This window comes from Phoenix dactylifera, chromosome 9 (assembly GCF_051530095.1).
Source record: "Phoenix dactylifera cultivar Ajwa chromosome 9, Ajwa_hap1_PhDact_Kaust_v1.1, whole genome shotgun sequence".
NCBI lineage: Eukaryota > Viridiplantae > Streptophyta > Magnoliopsida > Arecales > Arecaceae > Phoenix > Phoenix dactylifera.
In genome coordinates this window covers 25,398,347-25,415,978 of record NC_143198.1, presented here as the reverse complement: position 1 = coordinate 25,415,978, position 17,632 = coordinate 25,398,347, and the positions used below count along the sequence as shown (strand labels likewise).

Genomic DNA, 17,632 nt, shown 5'->3' with positions numbered 1-17,632 from the left:
TATATGAGTGTGTGTGTGTGTGTGTGTGTGTGTGTGTGTGTGTGTATAACAAGTAAATGAGAGGAGGATTTCTCCATGGCTTTATTGGCATGAAAGAAGAGAATTAGATACAAGTTGATTACTAATTATTTACCCCCATGCACCTCTGAAAATTTTTACACTGGATATGAATCCAATTGTGGACTCTTGCATTTCCAACTTTCTTGATTAGAAAAATGGATTTGTTAGTAGTGGGACAGGCAGCATGATTATTGGTCACTTGGACATTGGTCAACCTCAGGTTTGATAATTAATTATCGCATCATCAGCAACATGGAAATCAATGACATCTAATTAATTAGTACATTAGACTAGCTGCCATGGTTGCCATGAGAGACTTGAAGGATTCCTTTATTGTTGGTATCCACATGGTCTCGAGTTGGTTGAGCCAAGCCTGCATCACTTTCAGGCAAGACATGATGTCAGGCCTTCCCGTATGGTGATGGGGTTGGAGGGGTTGACGGAAGCTGAGTCTTCCCCTGAAACAAGAGACGTCAATCTCATGCATTAAAATTTTCAACTAATTCTCATGGCAATCTTCTAGTTGGTCATCAAAAGCTACTGTGGAATATCTGCTGCACTGGGGTCACCCTCCCACCTTGAAGCCGCGTTCCCGTTTGTCTATCTTCTTCGCTTCCGGCTGTTTATTTCCGAGGTTGATAGGTCTGTTGATGGTGGAAAGAAACATAGGACCATTTTACTAAGTCGGGACTTTTAAACAAATACTATTTTAGCATTTGGATATTTTTATATAATTAAGCTGAAAATTCTAGTAGGTTTTTGCATGACTCTGTATCAACCAAATACTATTCAACTCAAATTTTGCATGGACAAAAAAAAGATTCTCCTAATTTTTTTTCTTCTTGCAGTCCAAAGATTAAGATTTAGGTTGGATTTGAACAGATTTTTAGAAAATGCAACCTAACTGGACCGATAGATCTAATTTCTACAGAATTTTCAGTCTAGTCATATGCAATTATCCAAGTAAGTTGTTAAAGGCCTAGTGAAGTCTTCCAAAACACATATTTATACAAGGATTCTTTTTGGTGAGATATAATATCTCGATCTACGAGAGGTGGTAACGTTCCATGGAGGCTTAAGGTCCTGTTAAAGAGAACCTCATGACATACTTGGAAAAATGATAAGATGGCTAACAGGCTAAAGGGTATCGAAATTATATCTTGATTTAGGATTGCCATTGAAAGCATGATAAAACGTACCACGTCATTGTTTATGTCAAGAAATGTTTAATTTTACATGTAATGTAGGATTTATTTGAATTAAATTACTATATCAAAGAATAAAATAATAGTAGAGGGTGCCCTGAAAAAAAAAAGCATCAGCGTCTTCTTTTAGATAGCTCGAACCCCTGATTGTCCCGCACAGGATTTGGACTTCTAGAAACTCGTACTCATGGGATACAGCTAAAACTCGTGCGTGGAATAACGACTCGAAAGACATTGAAGTGTTTTTTTGTCATTTTATTCTTTTATAAATAAAATAATAAAAAAATAGTAGATGTTGTTTTTTTGTCTTCAAAGTCACGATTCCAGTTTGCCACTTAGATCTGACGTCTGGAATAAAGATCTTGTCTAGGTCAAACTCTCACAAAAGTACAAGTCTGTATGGAGAAAGAAAAGAGTTGCAGTTTGACCGTTCGAAGCCGAGAAGGCACCACTGGAGATGCAGTGGTCCTCAAGTTGAAAGAAGGCCATGGTTGCAAAGAGGGTGGCTGTCTTTCCTTTCCAAAAGTCCATCACTTATAAACTCCTAAGTAAGTGTGCAACCTAGCAGTAAAAAATAGATTTTAAATTTTAAATCATAATAATAAAGATTGTCCCATATAATTTATAAGATTAAAATTAAAAAATTAAAATTAATTTTATAATCAAGAAAATATGGGTTATGGATGATATTAATCATGCAATGCTTGAAGATATGTTCATAGATAATATATTATCTGTTTAATAAATAGATGAGACTCGAGTTGAGATATCAATCTATTTACTAAATGGATTTGGTTCAAATCTAGAGTACCCACATTTCAACATGACACAAATCCTATTCAATCAATTACACCCCTAATAGCATCAGCCACCTCATTAGTTTAGCCTAAAATGCGTATTGTAGGCAAACCTAGTATATGCCGGCTTCATGGTTATTTATTGCTCTCGCCGGTCTGTATTGTACTTTTCCAAATTTTCAGATAATGGAACAAAACCTAATTGGTACTCGGCCTTACCAAATTTTCAAATAATGGAAAGAAATCTATCTTAATTTGGGTTGATCTGATTTAATTCATTGGTTCGGGAGCGATTCACATTCTGCCTGTTTGTTTGCAGTATACACCAATTTTACATTGGTTAAGCATTTCTTTCTAAACAAAATTCATAATGAAAGAAGTAGAAAAGCACACGATGTAGTCACCATATTGAAACATTATAAGATGATGCGATCAGTGATAAAGAGATGTTAATTGTAAAATGAGCCACCATATATAGAATTTAGAAACAAAATATCAATAGTACCATCACTTCAGGCATAGAAATTATTGATAATTAATTGATCCTTGTTGACAAGTTTCTCATGTAAGTTTTGATCAACAACATGGGTAAATTAAAATTTTCTTTCCTGCTTCCCAAAATATACAAGGCAAAGTGAAGGGCATATTTATGGAAGCTTGCAATACTTAATAGTTGCTAATAATAGTTGCAAGACATATAGTGTCTTACTAACATGTTATTTCTCTACAAACTCTATAGGAAAAATTATCTTATTCTGTTTTTTAATAGGCGAGAGGTGTAAATACCGTGGGATGTGAAGCAATCTCAAACCAAACAAAATTTTACTTGCCAACCACAAGAGTCAAACCTATTCTTGTGATTTCGGCCGGTCTCACTACGCCACCTCCTATTTTCTCAGATCTTGAAGACCGAATATTGTTGTTGCATTATAAACTAAAATCTAAGTAGCCTATCCATGACCAGAATAAAACTTTAGTGAAACTAAGCAAAGATCAGAATCAATTAATATTGAAGAATTTATGGATGAGTTGTGGTTAAGTGTTAACCTCATTTTTTTCGAATCACGCCTAATTTTTTTTTGAAAATTATTCTTTATTGGCCCAAATGTCAAGGTGGACTGAATTAACACTTCAAAATACCGAGAAGGCAATACGTGATGTGGTAATTTTGGAAATGAAAAGAAATTATGCTGGTTGGGCTAAAAACCGTCAAACCAATGGCTTGGCGCAATTTTATGTTGTTGTGACCATAAAGGAATGAAGCCTACTTCCACGACCATATCAAGCTTTGACCGTTCAGAGCCATCTCATTTTGATGTGACATGAACCCATTTAGTATTGCTTGCTGATAAAAAAAAAAAAAAATTAAAAAAAAAGACTATCATCGATCTCTCACAGGGATTTATTCTCGTATTTCTCATGTTTTAGGAAAACATTTTGCCTTTGTTCCCAGTAGACTCTGTTTTAGTAGAACCAAATTCTAGATATGTCAACTGGCTGACGCCCAAGCCTCCTGTGATAACACTTTCTGGAAAAGATCAGGCCTATGCTCCGCCAAGACCCAGCCCATCGACATCCTTGTACAATTCTATGAACAAATGAATAAAATGAAATCAGAATAGTTGCTCTGATCAATCAGGTAGCAGCTATTTAGGTGGATAAAGAGCCACCATGCACAAATCCATGAAATATCAGAATGTTTTCAAGGTTTATTAGTAAAGAAAACCATGTACATGAAAAGAATGCGAGAGATTTTGGCAAGCTTATACGAGCATATACAGAAGAATAAAACCGCATACCAGCTTAACTACAGTGAAGGAAGCTCAAGTATGAGACAAGGAAATATAGTGCATCATATTCTAACGCATTTTAAAATGTCATTTCCTATGAAATTCTGCATGAGATCCAGATTACAAAGTCAATGTCTCCTGCCAGCCTCCATAGGACCTAGTATTGGGCTGGCGTCCCTCATATTCACCCCACCAGGACCTTCATATGAATCATAAACTATTTCAATCTCTGATGGCCTCGAATTATGAGCATTTGTTGTAGAAGAAACCTGCTCACTGTCGTGTGAATCGGCTAATGCCTGAAAATGTGCATGGGGCCACCAACCTGCATGAACAGAAACCACGAGGTTCAGCTTGACTTGAATATCATCCATGTCGAAAAGGGATGAACTCTAAGAATCATATGGTGAAGTATATCCATGGCTGGATCATTTTCACAGAAGTCGATGTTCCAGGTTGTGTCAAGCCAACAAGCACAACCTTTTGACACACAAGTAATATAGTTGTCAAGTAAAACAATCCTCCACTAAAGTTGTTACAGAGAACATAAAACTTTCTGGTATGTGATTTCTTCCTCCATCCAAATTGTTCTTATATTTGTGATTTGCTCCTCTTAGGCTTTTGATATCTGACCTTTTGTTTGTAACTTTTGCTAAAGCTTATGCTTAAATTACATATGGTCCTCATTGATTGAACTACAAATAATGACCTGATTGTTCAAAAAAACATTATATCATCGGTAATTTTAAAGATGCCCTTAGCGTGCTCTGCAAGGTGAGCAAGGCCTAACAACAATGCCTTGCCTTAACATAGAGGCGGCACCTTCATTCAGGTGCCAATAAAGCCTCAAGGTGTATGACCTTTTGAAAAGCCCAGGCAGAAAAAAGCGTGCATCACTAGATCAGCATGATTCTCTAATTCTACCTGAACCATTCAATGAGCGTTGTCACAATCCAAAGGAAGATCTCCTGGCTCAGCACTACTCAACTTGTAGAGTGCCACATTCCCTGCTGAAAACAACTGCAGCAGTCACAAGTTTGGTCCCCTACCTCACAAAGTCGCTTGATGGACGAAGCACTCCCAAGTCGAATAGTGCCCTAGGGGCCGACACCGCACCGACTGGCGGATACTCTCGCGCAGCAAACACAGTAAGTCAGCATTTGTCTACAAGCCCCTTTTTTTCTACTTAAATGTAGTCAGAAAATCAATAAGCATCCCTTTACATGGAGAACTAGACATTCCCTTAACTCTTCTTATTGGATTAAGATGGTCCCCACTTGCTAGCTTCCTTCTAAACCTTGTTCTACGACTTTGGCATCTTTTGCATGGACATTGACATGACTTGAGTTTGGACATGCATCCATATGCTTGATCCAGAAAGAGGATCAAAGGGATATAGAGACATATAGGAAAAAAACAATAGTTTTTACCAAATTAATTGTATAATTTTAATATTGTAGATCAGAAATATAAAAAAGATGATGCCTGCTGCAATGTTTCATAATTTACATGAAACTGACAAATAGTGTCTTTGCTGTTTCGACTTTAAGTGCTTAATTAATTCACAAATCACTCTTGATGGAATGATGCAAAATGATACTAGCAAAGTAGGAAGCATGTTACCTCCTAAAAGCTTCAAAACAAAAAAGGGTTGTTGTTGTATGGCTTACCACTAGTTGCCATTGTTGTTGTTGCTGTTGTTATTGTTCTTATTGTTATTGTTATCGAAATTCACATTCCTTACCTGAACTCTAGAGTTAGCACAAAGATATACAATACATGATAATTCACGAAAGTATTGTTTTCTTTTTCGAAATAAGGCATATCCAACCAGGAAATGTGTCACCAAGGATTTTTCAAGCTAAACAGAGGAATCCAACACTTATTGGATGAGTCATGTTTAGATTAGGACAAATTATGGACCAGAAACATAAAGAGACTAAAATGGATACGACAAGATTTAACCTTAGCTAATGGAGTACAAACAACTTAAAAGCTTCCAAAATGTTACTCCAACTATAAGCAATTGCAAAAAAGAACCCTAAAACTGCAAATAAACTATGTAACTTTAAAACTAACACAATGTGACACCAAAGACACCATCTAGGCCTAAGAATTTGACCCTTGGACTCATGCATCATCCTCCTTCCACTTCAAAGCGCTGATCTTCAGCTAGGGATACATCTAAAACCAAACTATTTATCTTGATCTAGACATCTTTACAACAATGAAAATCAAAATTCAACTGATTTGGATGCCTTTAGATCATAAAACAAACCAAATATTGAATCCTGTGGTAGAGGTTATCTTACATAAGTAGGAAATTTGCATAATTTATTATTTTCTGCTCTAGCTCTAGGAGTTGTTGTATGAAAAGAAAGTTCAATTCAAAAAAGGGAAAAAGTTTAACATGTCTCACCATGTATGTGTGAATGGACAAGAGCACTAGTATCAGAAAAGAATATGGAGCATATTCTTATATATTATATTATAATATATATATATATAATATATATGTGTGTGTGTGTGTGTATATGTCTCTCTCTCTATACATAATATGGATGTGTATAGACCGACATATAAAAACAAAAAGAAGTAGAAGAAGAAGAATAGGGAACATACCATCTGCATCATATGGGGGAGGGAAGAATTGTAGATAACAAAATGAAGCAACGGTTGATCCTACAAAATAAACACAAGCATGGCGATAAGGTGATACAGCTAGTAAAATCATGATAAATCAAAACAATTGTACCACTCACGATAATTGATCCTAACATACAAACCTAGAAGACCCCCAGCAAATACGTCTTGCCAATGATGCCAATAGTCATCCACTCGAGAAACTGCAACAAGGGCTGCACCAAGTAAAGGAAGAACTACAATGCACAGTTTTGCAACATGGCCCCTGCGATCAAAAGCTCTTAGTTTACCACATAGATACCATGCAAGAAATCCCAGACCTGCAAAAGACCCTGCATTTGATAGATGGAAGCTCCATGAGTCCAGATTATCCCTCAGAAATATCACTATAGAATGTAGAGAATAGCAATCAAATTGTTCTCATGAAACTTCCATTTAAAGCGAGTCCAAACTCTAGGAAGTTCCATTTGTTCAGTAGTAAAAATGACATGAGTTTAGGGAAGCCAACAGAAACAAAACTTGAAAAAGATTACACAAGAAAATGAATCTATGAAATCATGCCCCAACAAACATGCACTGGAAGTAGTCAAGTCACTCCTAATTCTTGAATAAGAACAGGAAAGACTCCAAATATAGGAAAATGCACGTGTAACAATTGGATCAGCAACAGTGTCATCTATTATGGCTGCAGTTAGCAACTTCTAAAGATGGTTATGCATATGCAAGCACCTACTTTGAAAGCATAAATTCTTACATAATGAATGACAATGAGTTGTCTATATTGCTTTGCATTTAGCAGTTGCACTGACATTACATAGTTTTCATATTTTTTTCTGTTGACAAGAAAATAGCTAGACTGTAGTAAGGTTCTCCCAATTATTTTAGCAGGGTTGATTGGATGAAATTTCTGAATCAAAGTCTAAGCAGTAGGCATTAATTCAATTATATATGTCCACATAATTTGCCAAAGTTGATACTAGAGATAGCTGTAATACATTTGTACTTGATGCTATATTTTTTTGACCAACATAACTTTTTTTTTCTACTATATCTGCACAACTTCAGAATCACCAAGGAAACAAAACTGTTTGACCCACATCTAGGAAGTACAGATACTTTAAAATGCACGTCATGTTGAATCCAAGATGTAATGAATACCGATAATCATCACCTATGTCCTAGGATACATTTCAAACACTCATTCAATATAAGCTATTTTTAAAACAAAAAAAGAATCCAAGTAGTTCCCGGATAAGCCTTGGATACTTCCCAAATGCCCCAAGGGATGAGTGGAAGAACTTTCCTTGATTCTTTGTTTTTGGCTTTTTTTTTTATGAATGCTTAATTTTAGAGTTTGTAGTATATTAATATGGCAAACAATTCATGTATTTGAGTCTATATGTGGAGTTCGAAGATGTTGGTATTCTATGAAATATGAACTATGTTGTCATGATGGCCTATCATACTTTGCTTCTTTATACACATGTTAAAAATATATTTATTTATTTTTACATAACCTAATCAATGATATCTTATTTTTTTTAAGATTTCCCATATCAATGAATCTGCATCATGTCGTATCAATCACCCTCATCTGTGTCCATGCTTCATAGCTTCAAACATTCCACATGTAACCTACATGAGTTTATCTACAAGCATATAGTTTAGCAGTGAATGCAAATCATAAGTTTTATAGAAACAAGCCATACTCAAACTAGTAAGAAAGCTTTTCAAATATATGTAGAAGAACCATTAGAGAAAAATACATTTTTATGAAATTGACACAGTGGTAAAACCATTAAACCAAAAAAATCTACAACAAGCAGTTGTCTCGTAAGCTGCTTACATGAAGAATGCCCACTTGGAAAACTCTTGTGTCCTTCCTTTATCACACTCTTCTCCCCATTGCATATAACACTTGTAGAAACATTGTCATAAACCTGGACATTTTATACATTATGAAGATTTGTCAGGCTAAGCATAATGAACAGAATGAAAATGTTATTGGTATTAAAAAAGTAAAACTTAGAAGGAAAATGAGAATGGGTATAGATTGAAGACTCACGCCCTTTCCATCAGGAAAACAGCGCCAAAAGAAATCTGGCCTTGGTCTACCAACAGCATCCTTAATTGCATCCGTAAGGACGGCAGTTATAAGCACAGAAAACAGCAACCCTGCTTGCAAGTCATAAATTTGATGCAAGATCAGGATACATACTCCAAAATTTGTACTTATTCAGATTCAAATAAAAGGATACATGTACCTAGTATGGCTTGATGCAAATCGTACACATTCCTCTTTTTTATGTAAATTGCGATAAAGATTACGAAAGGTAAAAGAATTGCAATTAGCTGCCAGAGAAGAAAAATCATCATTACGTTATGCAGGAGCATGCTGCTATCTTCCAAGAGAACTTTCTTTCTCCGTAAGTTAATACTCATGCAAGAGAAACAAGAACATACCGGAACTGCCCAAAATGGCACCGTGTTGCTTTTTAGAGGGTATCTCAGATCTGTCAACATGTCCTCTCCCACAAAGCGGTGAAAAGGCTCTATGACATTCAATATGATATCTATAACCATAAGTAGCAGCAGTACAATCCAGTCATGCATATGGAATCTTGCTACTTTAGCTCCATGAGATCTTACAGTGTGACCTCCTAACTGAATATCTGGCATTGCGTCCTTGTGAAAGAAAGATGCAGAAAGTTCAGAAATATAGCCAATCTATACTATCACAAATTTTGTTGCCATTCTTTCCCAGCAAAAAGAACCACACAGAAACAATCGTGAGATTTTATAATAACAAGTGAAAAGTTCACTTTCAGCAAACATACATAATATATGATAAAATCAAAAATTTTGCCAAGGGTTCATCTGTCTATAAGATGCCATAAGAGTTCTGGGATGTTTAGTAGAAATTGACACTAGAAGAAGAGATTAACGAATTTAGTACTGTAGAGGTGTACAGACTTAGGCTTCAATTTTCTGATCTAGTTAGCAATTTATGATATTTCCTCTTCCTGGGCTCCATAATCTTCTCTATTTCATTGTCTTTTGCAATTAAGAATCATAATCAGTAGTGACCTCTTTCGAATATTATCATATCAGAAATTTTGTACCCAGAAAATGCCAAAAGTCACTCTTTTGCAAACATTCGTTCGATGTTCTTGTCGTGAACAAATTCCATCAAATCCATCCACATGTTGATGCAGGATAATTTGTTTGACCAGTTGGGTTTTTCCTATGTGCTATTGAGATGTATTAAGAGAAGTTTAGATATTTGGTGAGGGAAAAGAAAAGCAGAGTAGGATACCGTCAGCTTCTTTGAAGCAAACATACTATATCAAGACATGCAGCAGAGGCCTGAAAAGCCCACTAACTAAAATTGGCTTACACAAGATAAAAATCTAGGTGTGGGGAGAGACCTGGCACCAATCTATGTTCTTTCCTGGAGTGAAGCAGAATGAACGGATCATCTGCCCTTCGCTTGCTCCTGCAGCTCCTAGATTTGAAATACTGTCCTATAATCCAAAACATGCAATTCACCAAGCGGGATTCTCAATCAACGCACTCTCTCTTGGAAGGAACATCTAAGATCGGTAAGGTAATACTTAAATTGTCCGCTTAGGCTTTCTAGCGTACACGAGGGAAGATTAAAACGCTTAGATCTTTAGGGAATAGAAAATAAACTGAAAGATTGGAAATAATAAGGAGCACAAATACAGGAGAAAGATTAGGGGATTATCCTAGATGGTTAGGTTGGTTTTGGAATCTGGAGAGATGACTACAAAAGAACATAGATAACACAGTACAAGAGGGTCCTATGAAAGCATAGCACACAGTTTGTTCTCCTTCAGTTCTCCTTCATTCTCCAAAGGTGTCATACTCTCCCCATATTGTCCGGTTAAGATTTGGCTATGGACAAGGTCTTCCAAGCAGTGCAAGATAAAATAGATATCCATAAAATACCAAAAATAATATGAGGTACATTCTTCGTGTCCAGATATCCAATTTTAGTGTTAATTATGCATAAAAACTATGTCAGCAACTTTCTATAGTTGAAAGAGATGCAGATAGATCAACCTTTACAAGTTCGACCAGCCTCTAGTTTTCCAATGGCAATCCCTTGGCCGACTGCTGCTTTGTACAAACCATTTGGGAGGCAGTCCACGAACAGACTAGGAAACTCAAAGAAGAGAAGGATACTCTGGTCGGCAATCATATATCTTCCATACTTTCCAGGAAATTTTTTGCCATTTTGTCTTCCTCTGGTAAGGTCCTATGGATGCCTCACTTCATTATATTCCTTAATATGGAAGAATTGGAAAGAAAAGATGACATTAAATTGGTCTGAAACTGGGTTACCTTTTTCCCTTTTTACTTTTCCAGGCCTACGATGTGAACATGCGAATTTCAGCAAAAACCTATCAAAGGTCATCCATGAAAATTGTTCAATATCGCATGATTATGTTTATATCTTTTCAAACTGACAGTAACTCCCTTTCCAAATAACTTAAACTTGTCATCCACTTCTTTAGGTGTGGTGCCTAGGGTCTACCATGGGTCAGATCGGACTCTTGGTCTGAATCCAAAACCCCAGTTCGAGGAGAGAAGGGTCATCTATGAAGACTTGAAAAACATCTCAAGATACGGTCTGCCAAGAGACAATATATAGGTCTGATTTAAAGTTATCAAATAGATTGCCTTGGTGAGGATCCAAAAATCCAGAAATTCATAACCATGATCATAATTTCTATCAGGTCAAAACATCTGTTCCTTCGGAGACATCCGATTGCGCAAAAAAAAAAAAAAAAAAAGTCAAAACATCTTGAAATTTTAAAAATCTTGAAGTCCGTTGGAACAAATGGTTCTAGCTAAAGTCTGTCATTTCTCTGCAAAGTAGTCCAAATGAGTCATCATCAGAGTCAATCAAAATAAAAAGAAAGAAAAATTACCTACATCCATAAAAACCAAGTTCAAATGGAAACCTATCCCTACAAGGTACAACCCAAAGATGAGAAGAAACAAGGGGAAAAAATAGAAAACAAATAATATTCCTGACAGTCTCCAAGAACGCAGGAGATAATGAATCCAAAAGACTGGAGAAAACGCAAAAAAAAAAAGGAAAAAGCTGGAGACGTAAAGTGGAAAAAATAGAAAATGAGGAAGACAAAGGAGAACGAGCGACATACACGCGAAGTATTTTTCCCTTGAAGTGGTGAATGGTTCCTCTTACCGGTACCCGGTGCCGGGACAGAGTACACGACTCTCGATCGGAGCGGGGGAGGAGCCGATCCTCGGAGCCGCCAGAATCCGATCCCTTCTCCTCCTCCTCTGAGACGACCATAGACGAAGATATTACCATTAAATTAAATTAAATTAAAGAAAAACAAGAAATCGTTGACGTGCACCAGAAGAAGAACCTTTTTCTTGACTGACCTGGAATTCCGGAAGAGGGAGATGGAGGTCTCCGAGGAACGAGGAGGAGGGGGTGCGAGAGAGGGGAGAAGGAGGTTGGAGGAGGAGGAGGAGGAGGAGAGAGATCTCCTTGGGAATAATTTTGGAGGGCTGCAATGGCGATCCCTTTTATGTCGTTTGAAATGCCGCTATACAAAAGAGGTCGGGGGACGCCTAATGAAACTGGCGACTGCTCCTCTTGTTGCATCGATGGTTGAATCGAGACGCGACGGTGGAACGGAAAGGGTCGGAGAATTGAATGCTCCAAGGATTCGAAAGGGATTCGACTTTCGAGGCGTCCGCTGACGCGTTTTCTTCCTTTGGCCGCCGGTACCGGTACCAGGGATCTAAAATCCGGTCCAAAGTGTTGGGTTAGGATTACCGGTAGGTGATCGCAACCCAAGGTCCCACAAATCGGGCTTGCTTAAATTTTCTTTTTTTTTATTTTTGGTTTCGGATCGTTGATCCCGACGAAACAAACGGCCCGGTCCACCTCTTGCCCGTCCTCTGAAGACAGTTATAATTGCGAATTGGGGGGCTCTTATGTGACCTACCACTCCAAAAATATTCTCTAAGCTAAAGAAAAAAAATTGCCTAAAAAACTCCAAAACTTATTATTTTCTAGTTTATTGAGTGTATTCGTTTTCATAATTATGGAGCGTCCGTTTTAGAAAAAATTATAATTACTATATATACTGTTTTTTATTTTTTTATAGAAAATAATGCTTTATGTGTTCCCAAATCAAACCCAAAAAAAAAGAAAAAATAAACTTTTATTTTATTATATTATTTTAGTATTTATTTTAAAAAATATAAATTAATTTTTTTACTAATGAAGTACAATATTTTTTTAAAATATACTTTTTATCCGTATGTATTAAATAATCAGACAATATATACCAAATATAATTTTTTTAATAATTAGAAATATAGCAAAAGAAAAATTCTGTTTTTTTTTTTAATTTTGGTGCCTTTTTATATGATTTTGTTTTCTCAAATCTCATCTCGAATTTTGATAATTTTGAGGGTGATATTTCGAAATATGTGCATTTAATTCTACCTAGACGAGAGAAAATTGTGCTTAGATATTTCCAAATTTAACCGTTTTCAATGAAAAAAGACAAACATAAAAGTAAGGTTCATTTACCTCTTTGATTTCGTCCCTTGAAATTGTTTTTTTCCTCTTTTAGCAGTACGATCCGATGGATGGCGTTGAAATACTCGGAACCGGGTTTGGGCAACGTACGAGCATAGACATAGACCAGACGAAATATTTGAAGGAACTGGACCCCAATTTGAGGCGCCGCCTTCCCCAGGAGGCAACTTCCCAACGAGCGTCGTCACGACAACGGTATCATTGAGTCGTTTCCTTCAATGTTTGGGTAATCCTCCCCCTTCTTTATTCAAAGCTTCATCATCATTTACGACTGGACCGTGGCAAGGACAGAGATGCATGACATATTTTAGTCACTTTGGTTGCTAGCTGACAACTAATAGTATCTTGGAAGCAAGGCTAGCTAGTTCTTGTGGATGAGGATTTAGAACATTGCATCTTAATGGATGGGCATGCTCCAATGGACGAAGATTGCTTTAAAAAAATGGCAATTATAAGTAGCCATTTTAGACCGACATAAAAGAGTATGCATTTTATAATAAGAGGGGACCTCATCTCAATTAATGACTATGAATTCAAAGTAGACATATATGTGCTTTTTTTATTAAGCTAATGCCATTTCAAGGTTTTGTGGTAGAGAAAAAGTATTCTACCAACTCCATTATTTATTCTTGGGATCTTGGCTACAGCAAGGCACAACCAAACCATTCATGTGCCTGACCCACTGCTACCTTACCATTTTTTTTCATGCAGCTTTCGGAATATCTGCGCGAACCACTGGAAGTCCAGTATTACTGTATTAGGGAACAATTGCTCAAAAGGTGAAGCCATTTTCAGGCTACTATCAAAGATTCTTTAGCATTCTTCACAAAAAGAAAAATAGTTTTGGGAGATTAGAGGGGGATATAAGATTGATGACAATTGCAAGAGGAATCCATTTCCTGCTATGACAATTGCAAGAGGATAGGTGTAACTTGCGAGAGTTTGTTTACTTGTAAGAAATTCGTAGTTTAATAGGTTGATGTTGAAAATTGGTAAAATTTAGCTTGTAATTATACATGCTATTGAAAGGTGGTGCTGGTACTTATGAGATGCCTAATTTAAGAATGAAAAGTATTGATGGACACAGTAATTTCATCAACCAGGAGAATGTTAGTCAGCTGCTATGGTGCAAGAGATCAATTCAAGAGGAAAAAAAAAAATGTGACGCACATCATGATTTCACCTGCTGGTGAGATGCTACTTGACAAATAGGGTACACAACAAATCAAGGGTGAGGAATAATTGGATAGAAGACTGTGATCTCATAATTGATTGTGCATTACATAGGATATGCAATGCCCATGACTAGTAGTTCAACGCAAAAGCATATCTGATGAACAATTATATGGTCCCCTTGTTTATTGAAATGTCAATTGGCATATGTGGTAGATGCGGCTGATGTATGTGGACAAAGTGTTCAATTATGGTTGAAATTCAAGATGGAGTACATGGCAGACAACTATTATTTCATTACTGGATGAAGTGTTAAAGGAGGAGACTTTTTTTGTTTGATGTAAAGGGAGGCAGAAGGAGCCACCCGACTTTTATTGAAGATTAATCGTATTTACAACAGAGATGAGTTACATTATCAAGAGAGTAAAGGAACAAATGCGAGAAAAAGAAGCTAAATGGCTCCGAACGAAGTATTTGATAATCAGCACAGGGGATGTTGATGCTCATAAGAAGAAGCAGTGGAGGAAAAAACCTCATACAGACCAATAAGCAGGAGCATTCATTGCTTGGAAGTTTCAAGCAATTTCACAAAGATTTCTAGGCCAGCACTTTCCTGCTATACCAGCCTTTTTTGAACATGAAGAGCTTTGTTTTGCTGATCTCAAAAGACTAAGCTGTTGTACCCCTTCCCACAACCGAATGAGACTTTAAAAAAAAGCACTAATTTCACAAAAGAGTCTGATTTGAGAGAGTTTTTGAAAAACAAAACAATCAATTTTCCACAACCAATTTCATACCACGTCTGGTACCTTTTCTGAAGCATAATATAATTTGCCGGAAGGCATAAGAGGATGAACAAGAGCAGTAGCTGAAGGAAACAAAGTTGCAATTCTAAACAAAGTTCCTTTCTTTTGGCTTAATTTTATTCCTAAATGTTTCATTTCTCGATATAATTTCAGATTTACTTATAACAAAGAATTCATAGGATCATAAGCGAAATTTTGAGTCTTTTTTTGTGCTATTATATGTGTGTGAGCATAGAGAAGAGTTAAAACTTCCCAACAAGTTTGTGTGGTATTATTGTCCCAAATAATATGCACTATTTTATGATTTTTCATCTGCTTTTATAGTTCTAATTTTGCATTAGATCATTAGAATTGTTTTATACAAGATTACTGTTTTATTTTGTCTGGCAATGTGTGAAATTTTTCTTGTGCTTTCAATATCTGTATCTTGTACACCTTTTACTTTCATTTATACATGTTCCCTCCATGAAGCGAAACTACGCTTTAAGTTTTGAGAGGTTACCGTGAATCCCCAGTTTTAAGCTCACTATTAACCAAGAAACTGCCAAGATATGGACACAAAATTTGATAAATTTCATGCATTCCTTAACATTTTTTTTTTCTTTTTTAACTTTATGGAAGAGGAATATAATAAATTAAAAACAGCTAAAACAAACAGGGATTTCACATAGTTACGTTGGAAGACATTGATAATCAAGAAGACATGCATTCTCGCGCATCTTCTCAGGCAGGTAACTCAGGGTAATACACACGAGATTGTGAATCTGTGATTATGGACATATTAATTTACTACGAAAAGCCAATCTGACAACAGGTAAATTTAAGCATGTTTCTGACCTCACCAAGTAAACAACATATGCGAAAATAACCCTGCAGAAGGCATGTATGAATTCACTGATAGGTTACAACAAATCAAGGAGATGGTATAGGTTCAGTTTTGCGACTTGCCTATAAAGTTCATGAACTGAAAATTAAAAAAATGTATTTATCATCCTGTAACTTTTGCTAATGCATGAGTCAGAACAAAGACCAACATCAAAGATGAATACAATGAGCATTTCATACATTTTTCATCTACTGATTCTAAAGAACGTAGAAGCAGGAAATAATTTTCTGTCAGGTTTTGAAACCACAGAAATCATAACGGCCTACAGCGCTACTTTCAAATAAAAATGATTATTAACTGTCTTCCAAGTAAATTATAAAGGCTGCATTTACCATCAGCATGATATGGAGCAGGTAAGAACTGCAGATAACAAAATATTGCCACTACCATGCCTGCAGCAATATGGGATAAGGCATCATTAGCTAAAGCTTTTAGGAATCACTCTTGATTATCTCACTAAAACTTACTATCGACAAGTTGGCCAACTATAAAGCACAAACCTAGAAGGCCACTGGTAAAGAAATCATGCCGATGATGCTGATAATCATCGACCCAAGAAAACTTAACAAGGGATGCAACAAGCAGAGGAAGTAAAGTGGCGGCGCAAAGTTTTGCCAAAGGAAGAAGAATATCAATTAAACTCGGTACGAATTGTAGAACCTAGAAATGGAGTATAATGTATGAATGATGAAAAACATCTAGAAAATGAGGGTTTGGGAGTTCTGAACTTACGCGAACCGAGCCCAATAGTAATTAGTAGAATTGCACTTAATCAACCAGTTGCTATGTACTGCAGCATGTTCACAAATAATTTTGCTACTTACAATAAGTATGGGCACTTGGGAAACACTTGTGCCCTGCCTTTAAAACAGATTGCTCGCCATGACAGATCACATTTCCTGTCACTTGATCACACAGCTGAAGAAAAAGCAACCAGGGAGTATTACAGTGAGGAATTTCATGTGAAAGAAAAAGGACATAACAACCTGAAGAAAAAAAAAAAAATATATATATATATATATATATATATATATATATATATATATATATATATATTTTGGCTTTGAATTTGAGATTCAAACCTCCTTTCCATCAGGAAGGCAACGCTGATAGAAATCAGGCCTTGGTCGCCCGACTGCATCATCGATTATCCCAGTTATCAGCACAGAGAAAAAGGATGCCTGAACTTGCAGATAATATAATGCTACTAAATTAACTCTTGTGCTGTCAGTTTCTTGATAAAATTTTGCGTGAAGTTTCTCATTTCCTCCATTCTTGCTTCAGAAAAAACTCTTTGTTGTCATGTCAGATCAAAAAAAAAATTGTTGTTAATTATGATAAGGTTATGAATCCGAGCTACCTAGTGTCGCATGACGCAGATCATAAACATCACTTCTATGGAATATTAACAGAATGAAAGCAGCCACAGGCAACAATACTGTAAGAATGCAACATATCGAAAAGAGAGGGATCATCAAGAGCATATGTGTGAGGACTCATGCGGGCATGTATTTAGTCCCACAATAGTTATTCGTTAGGTATTTATATAGGATTAAGAAATCCAAATAATATCTTCTAGCTAGCTATTTTGGGTGAGTCGCCCAAAATAAAATAGTGCCATTCTGTTGTTAGTATCTAAAATCACCCATCATATCC

General features: G+C 36.3%; 1 protein-coding gene across 3 annotated transcripts; it reads right to left on the bottom strand.

Annotated features, from left to right (window-relative positions):
* Positions 1 to 3,751: 3,751 nt before the first annotated feature.
* LOC103709285 (lipid phosphate phosphatase 2-like) lies at positions 3,752 to 12,446 on the bottom strand. Of its 3 annotated transcripts, none has more exons than XM_008794559.6 (9): positions 11,938 to 12,446; positions 11,691 to 11,832; positions 8,959 to 9,180; positions 8,760 to 8,847; positions 8,561 to 8,670; positions 8,342 to 8,435; positions 6,639 to 6,827; positions 6,475 to 6,534; positions 3,752 to 4,177 (listed from the first exon to the last, which is right to left on the bottom strand). In XM_008794559.6, the coding sequence occupies exons 3-9, from the start codon at positions 9,172 to 9,174 to the stop codon at positions 3,981 to 3,983; spliced, it is 954 nt and encodes a 317-aa protein (XP_008792781.3). In that variant the 5' UTR covers positions 9,175 to 9,180; positions 11,691 to 11,832; positions 11,938 to 12,446; the 3' UTR covers positions 3,752 to 3,980. The 3 variants fall into 3 exon arrangements, with proteins under 3 accessions (XP_008792781.3, XP_008792779.4, XP_088560689.1); XM_008794557.6 differs by having other exon boundaries at positions 11,735 to 11,832; positions 11,938 to 12,282; XM_088704563.1 differs by lacking the exons at positions 11,691 to 11,832; positions 11,938 to 12,446 and adding an exon at positions 10,582 to 10,922.
* Positions 12,447 to 17,632: the final 5,186 nt, after the last annotated feature.